Genomic DNA, 19,438 nt, shown 5'->3' on the forward strand with positions numbered 1-19,438 from the left:
CGTCAACCACCACTCGGCTTGCCCCTGCAGAGCTGATAAAACATCCACCCCAGTGTGGCTCCTGTCCCCCAAACAAACCAGCGCAAGCACGGCATGGCATCGTTTTGCCTCCGTACTTGCGTAGCCCCTGGAACGCCTACGAAGCACCGCTGGTTCTGAGGACAGAGCACTGGAAGAGGCCATGGAGGAAGAAGAAGAGGAGGGGGTGGAGGAGAGAGGTGTGTCACAACCAATAGTAGCATTTTGGAGGCGTGGTGGCGGAACAACCTCCAACACTACTGCACCTTGTCCTGCATCCTTCCCAGCTGCCAGAAGAGTGACCCAATGGGCCGTGAAAGACAGGTAACGTCCCTGTCCATGCCTGCTGGACCATGAGTCAGCGGTAATATGCACCTTACCGCTGACCGCCCTGTCCAGCGAGGCAAGGACATTGCCTTCCACATGCCGGAATCGCCTTCCGTGAGAAAAAGTGGCGTTTGGGGACCTTCCACTGAGGAACCGCACATTGTACAAACTCACAGAAGGGGGCCGAGTCTACCAACTGAAAAGGCAGCAGTTGAAGTGCTAGCAATTTAGCCAAGCTAGCATTCAACCGCTGGGCATGTGGATGGCTGGGAGTGAACTTCTTTCGCCGGTCCAGCAGCTGGGGCAGGGACATTTGCCTGCTATAATCGGACGTGGGTGTACCGCTAGCAGAGTTCCCGGAAGCACTTGGCTGTGACACACCTAATTCTACACCTTCATTCCTCTCAGAGCAGGTTTCAGAGAGGACTGAAGGTCTAGTGGTGTTGGAGATGCCAGCTGATGAGGAGCAAGGAGAGGTCCGCTTTGTTCTTTGGTGTGGGTCTTTGAGGTACGCTTGCCAACGAGCTGCATGGCAGGTCAACATATGTCTGGTCAAGCATGTGGTGCCCAAGCGGCTGATGTTTTGGCCACGTGAGATACGCTTGAGACATATGTTGCAAATAGCAGCGGTGCGATCTGATGCACTCGTCTCAAAAAAGGCCCACACCAAAGAACTTTTAGAATAATGCGCAGAGGCAGCGCTCTGCACAGGCGGAGCTCTGCGGTGTGATTCAGTTGGTGTGCTGCCCCTAAGCTGGCCCCCGGAGGGCATCCTGCCTCGTTGGACATGTGCCTCCTCCTCCTCCTCCTCCCTCCTTCCAGGCACCCACATGGAGTCAGTGCCCTCATCATCCCCTCCCTCTTCATCGCTGTAGCAAACCTGGCAGTATGCTGCAGCTTGTGGAACATGACTGCCAGATTGCTGTCCTTCTTGAGCATCCCCTCTCTCTGCGCTCACGCTACTGCCTTCCTCTAGCTGAGTGTCATCATCAGAGCCCACAAAACACTGGGCATCCTCCTGGAGCATGTACCCAACGCTGTGCTCAAAGAGTTCAGGAGACTCCTCAGGAGGACGTGGTGGGTCTAGGGAAGGAGTCACTGATGATGACATTGAGAGGAGGGAAGACGATGCGTTGGCAGCTGCTTTGCTAGTACCCTGAGACTGGGTGAGAGAGGATGAGGAGGATGAAGAGGGCTTGGTCATCCACTCTACCAAGTCGTTGGCATGTTGCGGTTCAACATGTCCAGCTGCCGAAAAGAAGGACAAGCGTGTCCCATGGCCACGTGCTGATGACAATGCACCGCGTCCACGACCAGCACTGTTGTCTCTAGACACAGAGCCTGCTTGCCCTCTTCTTGAAACATATTTTATTAACATGCATCATAACAGTTACACAGTGTAGATCACTTGTTGGAGTGCAGGATTACAAAACATTTTGCGATAATGTATCAAATACTTTGTATACACAACGGGCGTCAAGACCCGAACAGTCAAGTAGAGTGGGCATGAAATGATACATTAAAAATGCACAACAAATATGTGAACAGGAAGATTATAAGGTAAGAGACACTTAAGGACGAGGGACAAAACCTTCCTAAGTTTGTGAGTCAATCCCGGGTATGGATCGTCGACCTGTGTGGTAGACAATTTTCAGTGAGGGGGACATAATAGGAAAAGAGAAAGAAAAGAAAGAGGTGTGAAAGTGAGGCTGGGAGGAACAGGGATGGGGAAGGGGAGAGAGGCAGGGGGAAGAGAGCCGGCCGGCCCGCCCGGGCACGGGGGTCCATAAAGAACAAAGGTTCGGGTAATATTGAACATGCTATATCAGCAGTCCAATGTATCTAAATCAACATTAACAGGCAAAAAGTGATCAGCCCATGGTTGCCAGATTTTATTATGCTTGGGGAGGCGGTCAAGGAACTTGGCTTCAGTCCTGCTATGAATCATAGCCTGCGTTACCCTATTCTTAACAGCAGGCAGGGGTAAAGTTGTGGACTTCCAGGCGTGTGCTATGGTTTGTTTCGCTGCAGTGGTAAGCTGGAGAAAAAGTTTCAATTGATTGCGAGTGCAACATTCAGGAGATTTGTTAAGTAAAGCGAAGACTGGGTCTGGCTGTAAAGTGAATTTGAATAAAGTGGATGCCATTTGGAACACTGCTACCCATAATTGCTGGGCTACCGGACACGTCCACCAAATGTGTAGGTGGGTGCCAACCACGTTGCAGCCCCTAAAACATAATGCCGAGTATCCTGGAACGTATTTGGCGATTCTAGCTGGAACTAGGTACCAACGCATTAATACTTTAAAATTGGCCTCAGAGGCAACAACATTTTGAGATGCGTTCTTGGTATTAGTCCAAATCTCGCCCCAGGTGTCAACGTCTAGGTCTCTAGACAGATCAGTCGACCACCTCGCTGCATATGGTGGGAGGGAAGGGGGGGGGGGGAAGTGAGGTGGGCATATAGTTGTGATATAATGCCTGGGGCATGTGGGTCTGAGTCGCATATTTTTTCAAAGAATGATGTGTGGTGTTGGGTCGGACTGGGCTTAGGAAGGGATTGTAAGAAATGTAGAATCTGAAGGTAACGGAAGTATTCCGCATGGGGAAGGTGATATTGTTCATGGAGTTCGTGAAATGTTTTTGGCAATCCGCCCCTCAGGAGGTCTAAGACTCTAGTTATGCCTGCTCCGAACCAGGCTGTAAAAAGGCCTGGCTCAGTGAGAGCCGGAGGGAAGAGCAGGTTACCAAAAATAGATAACAGTGGAGTGTGCGTGGATATGAGTGCGGAAGATTTGCGAGAGGCGTCCCAAATTTTCAGAGAATGCACAGTAACTGGGTTTGTAAGGGAGCCTCTCTTGGAATGGGGTAACCAGAGTAGGTTAGAAATGGCAATGGGGTGGACATCTACAGCTTCAAGGCTAACCCACAGAGGAACTTCTGCTTTAGCGTGGTAAAGAGCTAGTTGAGCCACCTGAGCTGCTCTATAGTACTGTAAGAAATTGGGCACCCCTAGGCCGCCCTGTGTCCCGTGGCGGAAGAGGACAGATCTAGCAATTCTCGGTCTAGTCGGTTCCCAAATATATTTAAGAGTCTTATTTTGTATGATACGATGGAAATATGGGGGAACCGTGATGGGGAGAACTCTATAGAGGTAGAGTAATTTAGGTAGAAGAGACATCTTGACCGCTGTAATTCTACCCAGCCACGAGACACAAAGCGGCTGCCAAGAAGCCAAGATACTCGCAAATTTCCTGATTAAGGGAAGGTAATTTGAACGATAGAGGGAGGACGGGTCGTTCGTCAATTGGATGCCTAGGTAAGGGATGGAGGATGAGGACCATAAGAAAGGGAAGTTGCTTTGTAGCCGTTTAAGGTCATCTGTTGGCAGGGACACATTGAGGGCTCTGGATTTAGTTTGGTTAACTTCTAGGCCCGATATAGTAGCGAAACTATCTAAAAGTTTACAGAGGTTAGGTAAAGTAATGTGGGGGGTTGTGATGAAAAGCAGGGCGTCGTCGGAAAACAAGCATAACTTATGTGATGTTGAGGCTAGCTCGAGACCGCGTATATCGGGGTGTGCCCTAATCAGAGCCGCCAGGGGTTCTATTGCTAACGCGAATAGGATGGGGGAGAGGGGGCATCCCTGTCTTGTCCCCCTTTGAATGGGAAAGGGCGATGAGCGTGAGCCAGCATATCTAACGTAAGCTTGGGGATGGGCATACAAAGCGTTTATCCAACTTAGGAAGTGGGGGCCGAAACCCCAACGTTGTAAAATATAGTGAAGGTATTGCCAGGATACTGTGTCGAATGCTTTGCGTATATCATGCGAGAGCAAATGCATAGGGATGTTTCTCGATTTTGCTATATGCTGGAGGAGAATCACACGACGGATGTTGTCACTAGCTTGCCTCTGAGGGATGAATCCCACTTGGTCCTTATGTATCAACCTACCTATAAGCGGGTTCAGGCGTAGGGCCAAGACCTTGGCAAGGATCTTGACGTCCACGTTGAGCAAAGAGATGGGCCTAAAATTGGACCAAATTGAATGGTCAGAATTGGGTTTGGGGATCATGGTAATGATAGCTGTCAATGTGTCCCTGCCCAGAGACTGACCCTGGAGGATAGAATTAAAAGAGTTTGTAAGAATTGGGGCTAGTGTGTCAGAGAATTTTTTGTAGTAGGCTGCAGGGAGGCCGTCAGGTCCGGGACGCTTATGAGGTTTGAGAGATTTGATGGCCGTCAGTACCTCAGACAAAGTAATGGGGGCTTCAATTGTGTCGAGATTTGTAGGGGATAGTTGGGGTAGTTGTAGAGGATGGAGCAGGGCATCAGCTTGAGAGGTAGAGAAGGAAGTTTTGGCTGCGTACAGCTTAGATAATTGAGTGCTGAACTCAGTGAGAATTTTAGCGGGGTTACTAGTGGGACCTTTTTGTGATATTCGAAGTCTGATGGGCTTATAAGATTTCTCGGGGTTCCTTAAACGCATCGCCAAAAAAGTATCGGGCTTGTTGGCTTTGATGTAGGCAGTGTGGGAGGATCTACGGATTTGTTTGTCAGCCTCTTCAGTCAGAAGTAGGTCTAGCTCTAGTTTTGTTTTCTCAAATGCCAACCTATTAGAAACCGTGGGGTCAGATTGGAAAGAGAGATAGTGTTGGTGGAGGGTGGTCTCTAATTGGCAGGATCTCTCTTGCCTGATCTTCTGGAGGTGTGAGGCGACAGAGATACACGTGCCCCTAATAACCGGTTTGTGAGACTCCCAGAGGAGAGTGGGGGAGATACCTGGGGTGGTATTATGGGTGAGATATTCCTTGAGGGCTACCTGGATATCTAGGCAATATGATTGATTGGAAAGGAGAGTTTCGTTCATGCTCCATTCTCTGCTAACGGGAGGAGGGATAATGGAGGAAACAGACGTGATTGTAGCGCAGTGGTCTGACGAAGTGATGGGGTAAATGCGTGAGTGGAGGAGAGTGGGAGCAGATGCTACGGGTATAAAAATATGGTCTATTCTAGAGAAAGACTTATGAGGATTAGAATAGAAGGTATAGTTTTTCTTAAGGGGATTACATTCTCTCCAGGTGTCTACCAGAGCCGCCTTTTGGAATTGTTTGCGGAGTTTCATGGAGGGGGCAAGTTGTTCCGGGGAGTAGGGTGACCTATCCAGGTGTGGGTAAAGGACTTGGTTGGAATCACCGCACATGAATAGGGTACCGACTTGGTGTGTTCGGATAATCTGGAGGAGGTGGGAGAAAAACGGGTTGGGATTCGTGTTAGGAGCATAGTAGGAGACTATTGTGACAGCCGTGTCCTGGAGTAGGCCTGTGAGTATAAGGTATCGACCCTCAGGGTCTTTAATTTCGGTTCTAAGGGTGAATAGAAGGGTATGGTGAAAGGCAATAAGGACCCCTCTGTGTTTTGTGTCTGCGGAGGCCGTAAAGACTTGGGGATATTTGGAGTGAAAGAATTTGGGGGTAGCGTGCGTGGAGAAATGGGTTTCCCGAAGAGCCACTATACCGGCTTTAAAAGTAAGAAACGTGCGAAATGCCTTGACCCGTTTTTGCGGTGAGTTGAGTCCCTTAACATTTAAGGACAAAATGTTTAGGGGGGCCATTGGGTGAGGGAAAGAGTATATTCGGGGGACCAGTTAGGGCCCGAGCGGGTCGACCAGCCAAGGAGAAAAAAAGGGAGGGGAGGGGTAGAGTAGAAGAAAAGAAAAAGTAAGAGATGGAGAAGTTTGTGTGGGAGGGGGGAGAGAGGTGTGAGGCGGTGTGAGCAAAGGCACACCGCCCAACAAGTTGGTGTTGCGGTCCGCCTGACCGGAAGCCAGGCAGGTGGAGTGTGCATCAACAAATGGGGGGAGCAGTGACGGCTCACCGCCACGTACCCGTAAAAGTAACATTGAACAGTGTAGCTAAGAAAATAAAACTTAATAACAACATACTCTACCAGATAAATATGGCATTTCAAGTACACATAAAAGGGGTATGAAGGGGTTTCGGACACAGTAAAAAAAATGTAACCGTGAGGAAACAGTATGGGGAATAAAAAATAGATTAAAAAAAAAAAGGGGGGGGGGGGGGGAAGGGGAGTATATGATTTGCTTTACGATATAGCTTTAGGAAAGCTGTCATAAGAGTCGTATGGTTGGTAGAGATGTCCATGCTAAAACAGAAAAAGATGAGATAAACAGAATACCGTGAGAAGATCAGGGTTTGCAAGTCCCAAGAACTGACGGCTCAAAAAAGTGAGGACGCCTGAGCAAAAAGTAAGACAAAAAAGCTGGTAAGGGCGTTCGTCAGCGGGGAATAAAAACCTTCGGGCTAGGGAAGCCTACGCTGGAGGAACGTTTAGGGGTGTCCCGCTTGGCAGAAGAGGAGCTTGGAGTAGCTTGACGATTCCGTCTTGGTGTAGCTGCATAGGAATAGGGAGCAGGACGAGCTGGAGTGCGGGGAAGAGACGTATCTTGAGGTTCAGGTGCAACGAGGTGGAGAGATTCCAATAGATTCTGTAAGGCCTCGGATGAGGAACAGGTATGTTGTTGACCTTGGAAGGAGAAGTGGAGCGCAAAAGGGAAGCGCCAAGCATATTTTATCTGATGTTGCATCAATATTTGGAGCTGCGGTTTCATGGCACGTCTTCGCAATCGTCGAGGGTGCAAGATCAGTGAAGAGCTGATATGCGTGACCTTGGAATAGTAAGTCTTGCTTGTTTCGTGCGGCCGAGATCAATTGCTCCTTCGTTCGGAAGTAGTCAAGTTTCACTATTATATCTCGGGGGGGGGGCCTTCGGGTTGGCGACGCGTTAATGCTCTATGAATCCGATCGAATTCAAGACGTTCGATCGGGATCGACGGGGACAGTTCCTGGAAAAGAGCGGTCGTAAAAGACTGCAAATCGTCCGTCTCGGGGATGCCACGAAGGCGAAGATTTGATCTTCGTGAGCGATTTTCCGCGTCCTCTAAACGGGATAGGAGGACCGCGTTGTCATCTCGGAGGTTCGCTTGGTCACGGACCAGTTCTTGTATTGCGAGTTCCGTGTCGTCTGCTCTCGTTTTGAGGTCTGCTGTGCGCTGGCCTAGGTCACGGATCTCGCGGGTGAGTCTGTCTGTTATTTGGTCAGATGTGGCTTTGAGGGCCTTGTGGAGCATGGTCTCCATGTGTTTCAGGAAGTCAGCTTGGGACATACCTGTCTGTGAGGTAGGTTGCGGTATGTTTGCACACTCTGTTGAGATGTCCTCCTCATCGCTGCTCTCATGATGATGCGGGTTGGTAGTGAGCTGGGCCGCCGCTGAGGCCTTCGCCGCCATTTTGGAGGAAGCACGCGCCAGTGCTTCTTTGATCGGTTTCGGCTTATTTTTGCCCCGGTGGCCGGTCAGAACCATTCCGGGAGAAGCACAGGGCGGTCCGCTACGTGGGTCCTCAAAGATAGAGGTGATTGCCGACTGGGAATGCAGAGATATAGCTCGAGATCGCGGCGGTGAGAGCGGAGCTCTGACGGGATGCGTCCGTCATGGTGAGCTTCGCGCATGCGCCCCCCCTGCTTGCCCTCTTTTATCGGCTCGCGCCTGTCTGCCTCTCCTTGCTGGCCTTCCAGACATGGTAATGGCCTGAAGGGAGTTGGGTAAAAAAGCAGTTGGGTAGTGTATATTGTGCTAGAGGCACACAACACCCACTAACTCCTGCAGATGCCTTTATTATAGAACACCAGAGATAAAGGGGTATATACAGATGTATACTGTGCTGTGCTGGAGGCACACACAACTTCCAATAACTCCTGCAGATGGCAAGTGGGCTCAAATAGAGAACAGCTATGTAGGTGGCTATAGCGGTATGTACTGGGTACAGAGCACGCAGACAGCACGCACTATCTCCTAACACTACTGACTGCAAGCTCTATTATAACAGATAGATCACTAGCTATATAGGTGAGGTGAATATAGCGGTGTATACTGCGGTCAGGGCACGCAGACAATAACCAGAGAACACCAGAGATAAAGGGGTATATACAGATGTATACTGTGCTGTGCTGGAGGCACACACAACTTCCAATAACTCCTGCAGATGGCAAGTGGGCTCAAATAGAGAAGAGCTATGTAGGTGGATATAGCGGTATGTACTGGGTACAGAGCACGCAGACAGCACGCACTATCTCCTAACACTACTGACTGCAAGCTCTATTATAACAGATAGATCACTAGCTATATAGGTGAGGTGAATATAGCGGTGTATACTGCGGTCAGGGCACGCAGACAATAACCACTACAAAACAGCAAGATCGAAAATCGGCCGAAAACGATCGGTGTGTACTGTGTTGAAGGTACACAGAACACCCACTGCTTCAGACGCCAACACACTACACAAGGCCGCCGCGCTGGCGGCCTTATATAGTGTGGGGCGTGCACTACACAGCCTGAGCTATGATTGGCCACAGGCATCCTGCCTGTGGCCAATCATGGCTATCCTCGCTGCTGGCGCTGCGATTGGCCAAGCATGCGGGGTCACAGTGCATGCTTGGCCAATCATGAGCCAGCAATGCACTGCGCCATCGCAGTGCATTGTGGGCCGTGAGCGCCACACGAATTTGGCGCGAACGGACCAAAATGTTCGGACTTCGCCGAACGGACGAACAGCCAATGTTCGAGTCAAACGTACGTTCGACTCGAACACGAAGCTCATCCCTACCCACTTGTATCTCTCCTTATTTATCCTATGGAACACTGTTCTCCTTTCTTGCTCTAAGTACTCTTCCAACTCCCTTTTTTTTTTTTTGTAAGTCCTGACTCTCCTGGATCCCTCTAGGTCTTGTTTTCCGTTCTAAGTCTTCAATCTCACTATATAGTTGAACTTTCCTTTTCTGCCTTTCCTTCTTTTTCCCTGCTCCAATCCCAATCAACCTGCCTCTAATTACTGTTTTATGTGTTTCCCAAAGGGTAGCCCTAGAGATTTCATCCGACTCATTAAGCTCAAAAAAATCCCTCAGTTCCTTTTCAATTTGACTACTCACATCCTGTTCTTGAATGAGGGAATCGTTCATCCTCCAGGTTCTCTCTATCCCTTTGTCATCCTGTATTTCCAGTTGAGCTATTATAGGGGCATGATCTGACAAGGTGGTGGAATTAATTTCCACTTTTTTCAAGTTGGTCACTAATTGATGTTCTATAAAAACATAATCCAGTCTTGCAAAGGTTTTATGTACTGCCGAGAAGTGAGTGTAATCGCGCTCTTTTTGGTGACTGATCCTCCAGGAATCTTGAAGCCGGGCGCTAGTCAATGCTTTATTTACCAACTTATATCTCTGTTCCGACACTCGTGTGGCTCCCCCCAAGCTATCCACCCTCGGGTCTAAGCACCAATTCAGATCTCCTGCTAGCACCACTTTGCCATCTCTAAACTCCTAATTTTGTTGATACTTTCCTTAGAAATTTATCTGGGTTTCTATTTGGTGCATACACGTTTACTATAGTACATTGCATCTCCCCCAATTTCCCTTATATAAATATCTACCCTCTGGGTCGGTTAAACGATCCTGAATTTCAAACCTTGATAGCCTATCAAAGCCAATGGCTACTCCTCTTGAATGAGCCGATGGTGTATCCCCGTAGTACCAAGATGGGAATTGAGCTGAGGCCAATTTTATACCAGAGTTGTTGGTTATATATGTCTCCTGTAAGCAAATTACATTCCCCTTCATAAATTGCAATTCTTCATTAATTTTGTACCTTTTTTCCCTAGTGTTTAAACCCCTCACATTGTATGTTATTACATTAATGAGTACCATTTTCTACTTATTTCTCTTGGTCATCTATCCACGTACACCGACCCAGAGGGCATTTTTGCTGGGGGACAGAGATGGCTCGGACCAAAACCCCCCCCCCCCCGTATTACCTTCCTTCCTTCCCCCCCACCCCTCCCTCCGCAACGCTCCACCTAAACAGGTTGTTCGGAGATCCCCCCTTACTGCGTTGTTCATATGGGCTAGACACTTTTCCCATTGGTGTCTGATCATTCCCATATTTACCTCAGGGGCTCACACCGATAGACCTCTAAAGGCCTCCCCCCACTCCACCCCCCACCCAGCTGCCCCTCCATACCCTCGGCTCCCTTCACTCTCTTCTTACCTTCTTATTCTATCTTCTAGGTGTACCCCCCTCGTTAAGCTCCTCCCCTCTCCCCCTTGTCCATCTTAACTTCCTTTGTGTAGACCTGTCTTCCTTAATATCTTCTTCCCACCCTGGTAATTGGGGAGGAGATATATCTAGCTTTTCACAAAACCCTCTCAGCTCCTCCGGAAAACCCAGCACTGCAGAGCGACCATCTTTTTTTCCTTTCAAGCAGGCTGGGAAGCCCCATTGATAAGTTATACCTGACGCAGTCATCTGTTGAGTTAGGGGTTTTAATAGTCTCCTTCTCCTTAGCGTTTCTGATGCTAGATCAGAGAACACCTGCAGCTCTGCCCCCTCCAGGGACAGACCTGGAAGCGTCCTCAACTTCCCCATTATTTTCCCTTTCTCTTCTGCATAATGGAACCTTGCTATTACATCTCTTGGGTATTCCTCCCCTGCTGTCCTCTGCCTAGGAATCCTATGTACTCTATCTAACCTTAAGGGTTCGTGGGGTCCCTTTCTAGCAGTGGGTTAAAGAGCTTCTGAAGTTTACTTCCTAGTTCCCCACTACTATATTTCTCTGGGAGTCCTTTAATTCGGACATTCTTCCTCCTACCCCTATTTTCTTGGTCCTCTATTCTATACTGGAGGTTTTCTGTTTATTCTCTGCAGGGTTACCACTTGTTCCGTTATCTCGTCTAGCCTTACATCCTGTTTATCTAGTCTATCCTCTATCTCTTCTACCCTTTCTAAGACCAGCCCTATATCCGCCCTTACTCCTGCTATCTCAGTTTTTAATGACTCCTCCATTTTAGAGAACATTTCCGCTAACATCTCCTTGATTGTGGGGGCTTCTACTTCCTGGGTTATTGGTTGCCCACTTCCTACCCTTCTAGTGTCCATATCTACTTCTCTTTCCTCATCCCTTTCCTGGTGCGCCCTAGTACAGATCTGCGAGGGAGTGCTACTGTCTTTCGGGCCCCCCACTTTTACCCCATTTACTCTCTTCTGGAACCTTCTGTTTATTTGCCCCTGATCTTCGAGCTGTTCCCAACTTAGGTCTGCCTTGTCCCTCCTCTGTTATACAAGAGCTACTTGCCATGGTATATTTTTACCAGATTTTGCTTTCCCTCTCATTTTTCCGGTATAGTTCCTCCCAGTTCTCTTCACTTTTATCTACTCTTGTCTCCTTCCCCTCCCCTCCCCTCGCCCTACTCCTCAATCCCTCTTCCCCTACATAGGGGAGGTGGGGAGGGGGGCGGAGGATAGAAGGGACGTGACAAGCAGAATCGACACCGTTATACCTTAATTATATGTACACAGGCTAACATACTATTCATACAGTAGCTCGTTAAGATTGTCCTAGTATCTCTTTATCTCTAATGCCGATTCCTTTCCGATATTTGTCCTCTCTCTTCCTCCTGTGACTTAAGTTCCACAAATGTCCATATGGTATCCTTATCTCAACTATACATTCTTTAAATTCCGTCCTGCGTTCTTCTCTCAGGGCTCGTTCCAGACACCTGCAAGCTGTCTTGTAATTTACAGGACCGTACTAAGAACAGTGTTAATGTTGTAGTGTACTACTATCCGATCCCTTCTCCATTCCTTCTGTGGGCTCTCAGTCCTTAACCCCCTCCGTCCTTGCCCACCCTAATAATGTTGCCTTTGGCGCTTCTGCCCCAAACTGATCTTTGAAAAGATATTTGGCGGGTGATCAGCAACAAAATAGACCCCAAGGCCCAAAGAGTCTTCGCCTAGCTAGATCTCCGGAATACAGTCTATTGCGGATCCATGCAAGCCTAGAGAGGAGAACAACAAGGCAGTTGTGATGTTGATGCAGATCTGTCCCAGAGAGGCGTATTTCTCAGGCTTTTACTCCATACCTCTGCTACTATTAGGGTTTTTTTTTTCTTCTCCTTTCCCTCTCTTTCTGTCCACCAAAAAAAAGTCTTTTAGGGCACCTTAGGCTTTACATTGAATCTTGCAGTGGGTGTTGTAATACCTTTACTCTTCAACATGCTGCATTTTTACAATATGGTGCAATAGCGTATAAAACCGCCATTCCAAACACCGCTCCCAGTCCTCTGTGCTTCTTCCCCCACCAAACCTCGACTTGCGTTTTAAGGGTAATTTAATGACGTTTTGCTTGTTATCGTCTCTCAGATCTACTGCGACCTGGGGCACCCCGGAGGTACTCACCCTCGCGCGCTAAGAGTAGATGTCTTTCTGGCTCTACATGAACGGTCCATATACTGATGGAACCAGTGTGGGGGGGGGGGGGAGTATATAGCAGTCTCTCCTACCTCCGGCTCTCCTTCTCCTCTGTGCACTCCGTTACCGGTCACCTGGACGACTCCTCCATCGTGCTTCCGGGGGACACCTCATGGTTGACCTGCAGCGCTTGTGTCTGTTCCGCGGGATAGGACCGGAGGGCTGCAATGCTGTTAGATCAGCGGAGGAGACTCTGAGCTCTCTCCGCAATTCCTTCCGGGTAGCTTAACTGTCACTCCCGCCCTCCGCTCGTCACGGTCACGGCGGCGGCGGGTCAATCTCCCAGAGAGCTCCGGATAGCCAGGGTAGCGAGCGGTGAGGCAGCGTGCGGTGAGGTGGCGTAAGGTCGAGCGGGCGGGAGGACGCCCTTCGCGTGTCTACCTCATGGCGCTCCGCCCCCCTCAAGATTTAATGGATCGAGTCCTTTAATGTGTCTACAGCGAATCAAAGCGCGAGGAAGCTCTGACAATTCGTCGGTAGATTCCTCCTGAAAACTCTAGTTTTTTTAAGTGCTGGATCCTTAAATAGCTGGGCATTATCCACAGGACAGGGGTTAAGCTTTTATTCACTGAAGAAATGGCTGCATCCACCAAAGGTGTAACCCACTTCTTCCTGCGTTTCTTCTCCATAGGATATAAAGGGGAAAACCTCTTTGAAGGCAAGTATATCCTGTCAGGGTGGTCCCAGTCAGTGTAAATCACATGCTCTAATAATGGATGCAAAGGGAACGCCTGTGAACCTTGCTGAGGTCACAAGGATCCCAAAGTAGAACAGGAGATTCCGGGCTCCTGAACCTGGGGTAACTTAAACCCAGGTCTTGTAATTTCAGCTAGAGACTAGATAAACAATTTCTGGGACTTGGAGGCTGAAAATGGTCCCTCGGAACTCGAATCCACAGCAGAGGAATCTTCAGCCTCTCTCTCTCTCCTTATCTTTTGTGGCCACTTCCTCCAAATCCTCTGCCCATTCTGATCATCTGGACCCATCTGGCTAAAAGAGTCCTAGTGCTCGAGTGACTCTCCACTGAGGCCAGGCTCAGGAGAGGGAGGATCTATGACGCTTTTTTCCTCCCTTTTACTGTGGCAGTCATACCCGCTATTTTACCCTCAAGGCCAGCTAGGGTTGATGCTAAGTCATCCTTAGTAACATAGGCCAAGGTGGTGACATTGGTAGTGGCCACTTTGCCTGACAGGTGCAATAGGACCGCCATGACAGATGCTGCAGATCTTTCAGGGGAGACTGAGGCTGCAGCGGCCTGAGGTTGATCTCCTGCTTTTTTTAGGAGGTACCTTAACCCCTGGGCTTGCCCTGCTCTCCGCACCTCTTTTCCTGTAAGTCATTGCTTACAAGGGATGAGGGACAAAAAAGTACTCCCTCTGCTATAAGCTGTAATCCTGCAAAATAGCAGCTATCACAGCCTCATACAACAAAAGACCCTTCAAACTTGTTGCAACTGTCCAACTCACGGGTCCCAGACCTATGTGTCTCAACCACGCTTTTCCAGGGCCCCTGCTTCTTATAGCGTCCATGATGCAGAGAAACGGCATTGCCGAGCACATCGCACGCCTCTGCGGGCATGCGCACACACTCGCATGGGCACGCGGCACAGGCGCATGCCCACGAATGCATGTGGTACTCGCGCACAGCTGCGGCGCACGCAGTCTCAGCGCATGCGTGCGCACACGGCCTATTTTAGCTTTTTTGCCATCCGAATGGATCTGATATAACGTCCTCACTGGGACATCATTGAAGAAATTTGAAGAGCTTCAACAGCCATGACCATCACTGGCAAAAAACAAAGGTACTTCCCATGTGGGAGGGGTTATATGTGGGAGGAACCTTCTTACTATTGGTTACCAGTGTCCAATCACCTAAAGGTAGCATATAAACCCAGATATTCATTATTATGGTGCTCTGTGTCCCATGATGTATGATAAAGAAATTAACAATTTGCAAAATGTTATCATAGAAACTAAGAAAAATTCTTTTTTTTTTCCAAAATTTTCGGTCTTTTTTCATTTATAGCGCAAAAAAAAAAAAAAAGGAGGTGATCAAATACCACCAAAAGAAACCAATTTATATGAAAAAAAGGGGAAAAAATAATTTGGGTACAGCATTACATGACTAATTGTCATTCAAATTGTGAGAGCACCGAAAGCTGAAAATTGGTCTGGGCAGGAGGAGGGTTTAAGTGCCTAGTAGGCAAGTTGTTAAAGAAAGACAGCTAAAAATAAATAAATACCATGGTTATGGCATGCAGCTGCAGCCATAACCCCGGTAAACCACTTGAAGACAATCAAGTACATGTACTGTACGTGATTGAGCGGCAAGTGGATATCTAGTTCATACAATGTAAAAAAAAAAAAAAAAAAAATTTAAAGTAAAAACAAAGGACAAAGTTCAGGATATATAAAAGCAGACCCCAGCCCCTGACCCAATATAAATTTCCTTGTCAAAAATACTTTTTTAAGTTCAATGAAATTGAGTACAATAAATTAATATTGAGTAATGTACAATTCAGAATACTTATGTAGTAATCATATGTGCTTATAATTATTGAATTGATCGTGAGGTAAAGCATTGTGAAAAATTTAAGTAATTAGTTAACAATTATGAACTAAACCAATATTGATGAAGACATTCAAATATTATGTAATATTTATGAGTATGAAAAAACTAAATAAAGATTTCCTGAATAATCTTGATATAATGAAATATGTTACATTACTAATGATTTCTTTGTAACCGAAGGTATAGCTAAATCATAAGGTGTAAAGAGAGACAGAGTAGAGAGAGGAAGAATAAGGTAAAGAGTGAAGAGTGAAAATAAATAAATGAAAAGAGTCCAACAGTCCAACCAGTATTGTTAGCATGAGTTTAAATCATCTACCATGGCCATAAAACAATATCATTGAATGATAATGGTAAGAAATGTTCTAACCAAGGCTGCCATAGTTTATGAAATTTAGGTATTTGGTTTTGTTCAATAGCAGCCATTTTAGCGTGTATCATAAAATTATTCATTCTTTGTTTGGTCTCGGACAACTCTAAAGAGGGGGTTTTCCAAGCTTTCGCCACAGTTTGTTTTGCAGCTGTGAGCAAAAATACAAATAGTTTAAATTGGGCATGAGTTAGACACTCTGGTTTTAGGCATAGTAGTGTTGTTGTAGGGTTAGGATGAAGGATAATATTGAACATTTTGGAGGCATATGTAAATATTTCTTTCCAAAATGAATGTACTATTGGACAGGACCACCAAATGTGTTTATATGTACCTTTTTCCAAACAGCCCCGAAAACAGTGATCTGAGTATCCAGGGGTAAAGAGCGATTTTGGCAGGTACTAAGTACCATTGAGTTAGTACCTTATAGTCTGTTTCCTTGGCTAGTACATTAGGGGAGGAAGATTTAATTGTGGACCACATTTTAATCCACTCTGCCTCATCTAGAGTATATTCCAAGTCCTCCTCCCATTTTCGCACATAAGTAGGTATATCTTCATCAGAGTTTATTAATAATTGAGAGTAGAGGGAGGAAATTCGTCCTCTAGCATGTGGGTGGTTCTTGCATGTGGATTAAAAACTGGTTAAGTGGGTCAAAAGGTATATCAGAAATGGTATTATGTGTGAAGAAATTTTTTATTTGTAAGTATCAGAACAATTCCGATTGAGGAATACCGTTGTGCTTTGCAGAGAGATGGAAAAGGGATAAAAGATGACAAGTTAACAAAAGTCATGGAAGTTCAGTATACATAAAGGACCCAATATAAATTTCAACCCCCACCAAGGTGCCTACCAACTTCAAATGGCAGCAGTCTCCTCCAGTGTTTGCACCTTCCTGGAGAAGAATTAGTAAGAAGTAAACAGGCACCTGGGTGTAAGGGTTAAGGCTTAAATTATGCTAGGGGTTTTATTTTATATAAATCCTGAACATTTACTTTAGGGATTTTAGCTTATTTGCCAAGTGCTAAATAACATTATGGATATACATAATATTATGGCAAAACAGTTTATAGTTAAAAAAGGGTCATCTCACCTTTTCTAATATGCCTGGATTTACAGACTGCCCTCTTCGGTCTTCGTTACCCTTGCCATGCCAGGTTACTTCCGCTGTCTGCTCCCCTTCTTTTCCAAATACAACCCATGCATGGTCCTCAGAAAGAGCTAAATGCACATCAGAAAGACCCAGGACTTGACAAGCAGCAACAACTGCAAATGCCACACCAGGTGAGTCAAGCTTTGTACCTAAAACATATAAAACAGGGAAAAGGTAAATAAGCACTGCTTACAAAGTGTTACTTCACTGCAGTATAATTTTTCCCAATGCTTTCATGGGTTATTACTAGAAAAGCAAAAATAAGTTATTTACTTTAAATACACTGAAGTACACTGAAAAAATGTAAGTCTGATTTCACGTTATAAACCATTTAGGAATCTTAACCCCTTCATTGCCAGGCCTGAGCTCCACTTTTAAACTCAGCTGGCTTGATAATTTTTGCAATTTTTCCTTTGCTTTTATTATTTTTCACTTATAGCGTTCAGAGTTTGTAAAAGTCCCCTCAAACCATACATTTTCTAAAAGCACAGCACCGGTAGAATAAAAAGAACATGCTACAGATTTTTAGGGCACAAATGATATTTGTGCCAATGTTTATCAAGCAATATTTTTGCTAAAAACACAGTAAAATTCTTTTTAGCAGATAAAAATAAAGCAAATTTTACAAAATTCCTGCTAAATATAAAAAAAGTTGAACCTGTATTAGTTAATAAGTTAACAAATATGTGTAGTCTTTAAATAGCACATTTGTGCAAAATGGTGAAGATCAAAAAACGTACACAAAAATATAAATATCCAAATTCTTCTAAAAATCTGAAGGCTAGCCTTTTTTCCTTACAGCAGGGATCCTCAAACTACGGCCCTCCAGCTGTTGCGAAACTACACATCCCATGAGGCATTGTAAAACTCTGATATTAACAGACATGACTAGGCATGATGGGAATTGAAGTTCCTGAACAACAGGAGGGCCATAGTTTGAAGACCCATGCCTTACAGCTTTCAGAATTTGTAAAAGACCCCTCAAACCATAATCTTCTGAAAGCACATGACCTGTAGAATAAAAAGAAGGTGCTACTCTTTACGACCTCACGATATTTGCGCAGATGATTATGAAAACAATATTTTCGCTAGAAATGCACTAAAATTATTAGCAGATAAAAACACAGCAACTTTTACAAAATTTCTGATAAATTCCTAAGGATACAGTGCCTTGAAAAAGTATTCACACCCCTTGAAATGTTCCTAATTTTACCATGTTACAAACAAAAATGTAAATTGATTTTATTGGGATTTTATGTGATAGACCAACATAAAGTGGCACATAAAATTGTGAAGTGGAAGGAAAATAATAAAAAAAAATTCAAAACGTTTTACAAATAAATAATCGGAAAAGTTTGGAGTGTATTTGTATTAAGCCCCCTTTACACTGATACCCCTAACAAAAATGTAGTGGAACCAATTGCCTTCAAAAGTAACCTAATCAGTAAATAGAGTCCACCTGTGTGTAATTTAATCTCAGTTTAAATGCAGCAGTTCCAAAAAGCCCTCAGAGGTTTGTTAGAGAACCTTAGTGAACAAATCACATCATGAAGGCCAAGGAACACACCAGACAGGTAAGGTATAAGTTTAAAGCAAGGTTAGGTTATAAAAAAAATATCCCAACCTTTGAACATCTCACGGAGCACTGTTCAATCCATCATCCGAAATTAGAAAGAGTGGCACAACTGCACCCTGCCAAGACATGGCCGTCCACCTAGTCTGACAGGCTGGGCAAGGAGAGCATTAATCAGAGAGGCAGCCAAGAGGCCCATGGTAACTCTGGAGGAGCGTAAGAGATCTACAGATCAGGTGGGAGAATCTGTCCACAGGACAACTATTAGTCATGCACTCCACAAATCTGGCCTTTATGGAAGAGTAGCAAGAAGAAAGCCACTGTTGAAAGATACCCATAAGAAGTCCCATTTGCCATTTACAATAAGCCATGTGGGGGACACAGCAAACATGGAAGAGGGTGCTCTGGTCAGATGAGACCAAAATTGATCTTTTTGGCCTAAAAGAAAAAGCTGTGTGTGGCAGAAAACTAACTGCACATTGCCCTGAACACACCATCCCTATGTTGTAGGGATGCTTTTCTTCAGCAGGGACAGGGAAGCTGGTTAGAGTTGATGGGAAGATGGATGGAGCCAAATACAGGGCAATCTTAGAAGAAAACCTGTTAAAATCTGCAAAAGACTTGAGACTGGAGCAGAGGTTCACCTTCCAGCAGGACGACGACCCTAAACATACAGCCAGAGCTACAACAGAATGGTTTAGATCAAAGCATATTCATGTATAAGAATGGACCAGTCAAAGTTTAGACCTAAACATAATTGAGAATCTGTTGCAAGACTTGAAAATTGAAAAGGATTTTACAGATGTAACGTGTATTCTCACAGGGTGACACTGTGAATACACAGATAGCAGTGTGCCAACGTCCCAATAATAGATATATAGAAGACAAAAGACAGGGAAGTGGACTTTATAGGCACACAGGTTTAGAGCATCTACAAAATAACTATATTTTATTATTCTGTAGAAAGTTATTAAAAGAAAGGGAAATTATTATTACATAGAGACATATATAAAATTCATAACACTAATGTTGTATAGCCTACATACAA

General features: G+C 45.8%; 1 protein-coding gene across 2 annotated transcripts in view; it reads right to left on the reverse strand.

Annotated features, from left to right (window-relative positions):
• Positions 1 to 19,438, reverse strand: part of MEN1 (menin 1) — a 400,397-nt gene that overhangs the window by 278,754 nt on the left and 102,205 nt on the right. For both annotated transcript variants that reach the window (XM_077457794.1, XM_077457784.1), the window contains one exon: positions 16,758 to 16,966. In XM_077457794.1, the coding sequence (XP_077313920.1) occupies positions 16,758 to 16,966 (209 nt within the window). The remainder of the gene's footprint in view (positions 1 to 16,757; positions 16,967 to 19,438) is intronic.

Source organism: Lithobates pipiens, unplaced genomic scaffold (assembly GCF_037356315.1).
Source record: "Lithobates pipiens isolate NorthernLeopardFrog02 unplaced genomic scaffold, aLitPip1_a1.2 Scaffold_10, whole genome shotgun sequence".
Taxonomy (NCBI): domain Eukaryota; kingdom Metazoa; phylum Chordata; class Amphibia; order Anura; family Ranidae; genus Lithobates; species Lithobates pipiens.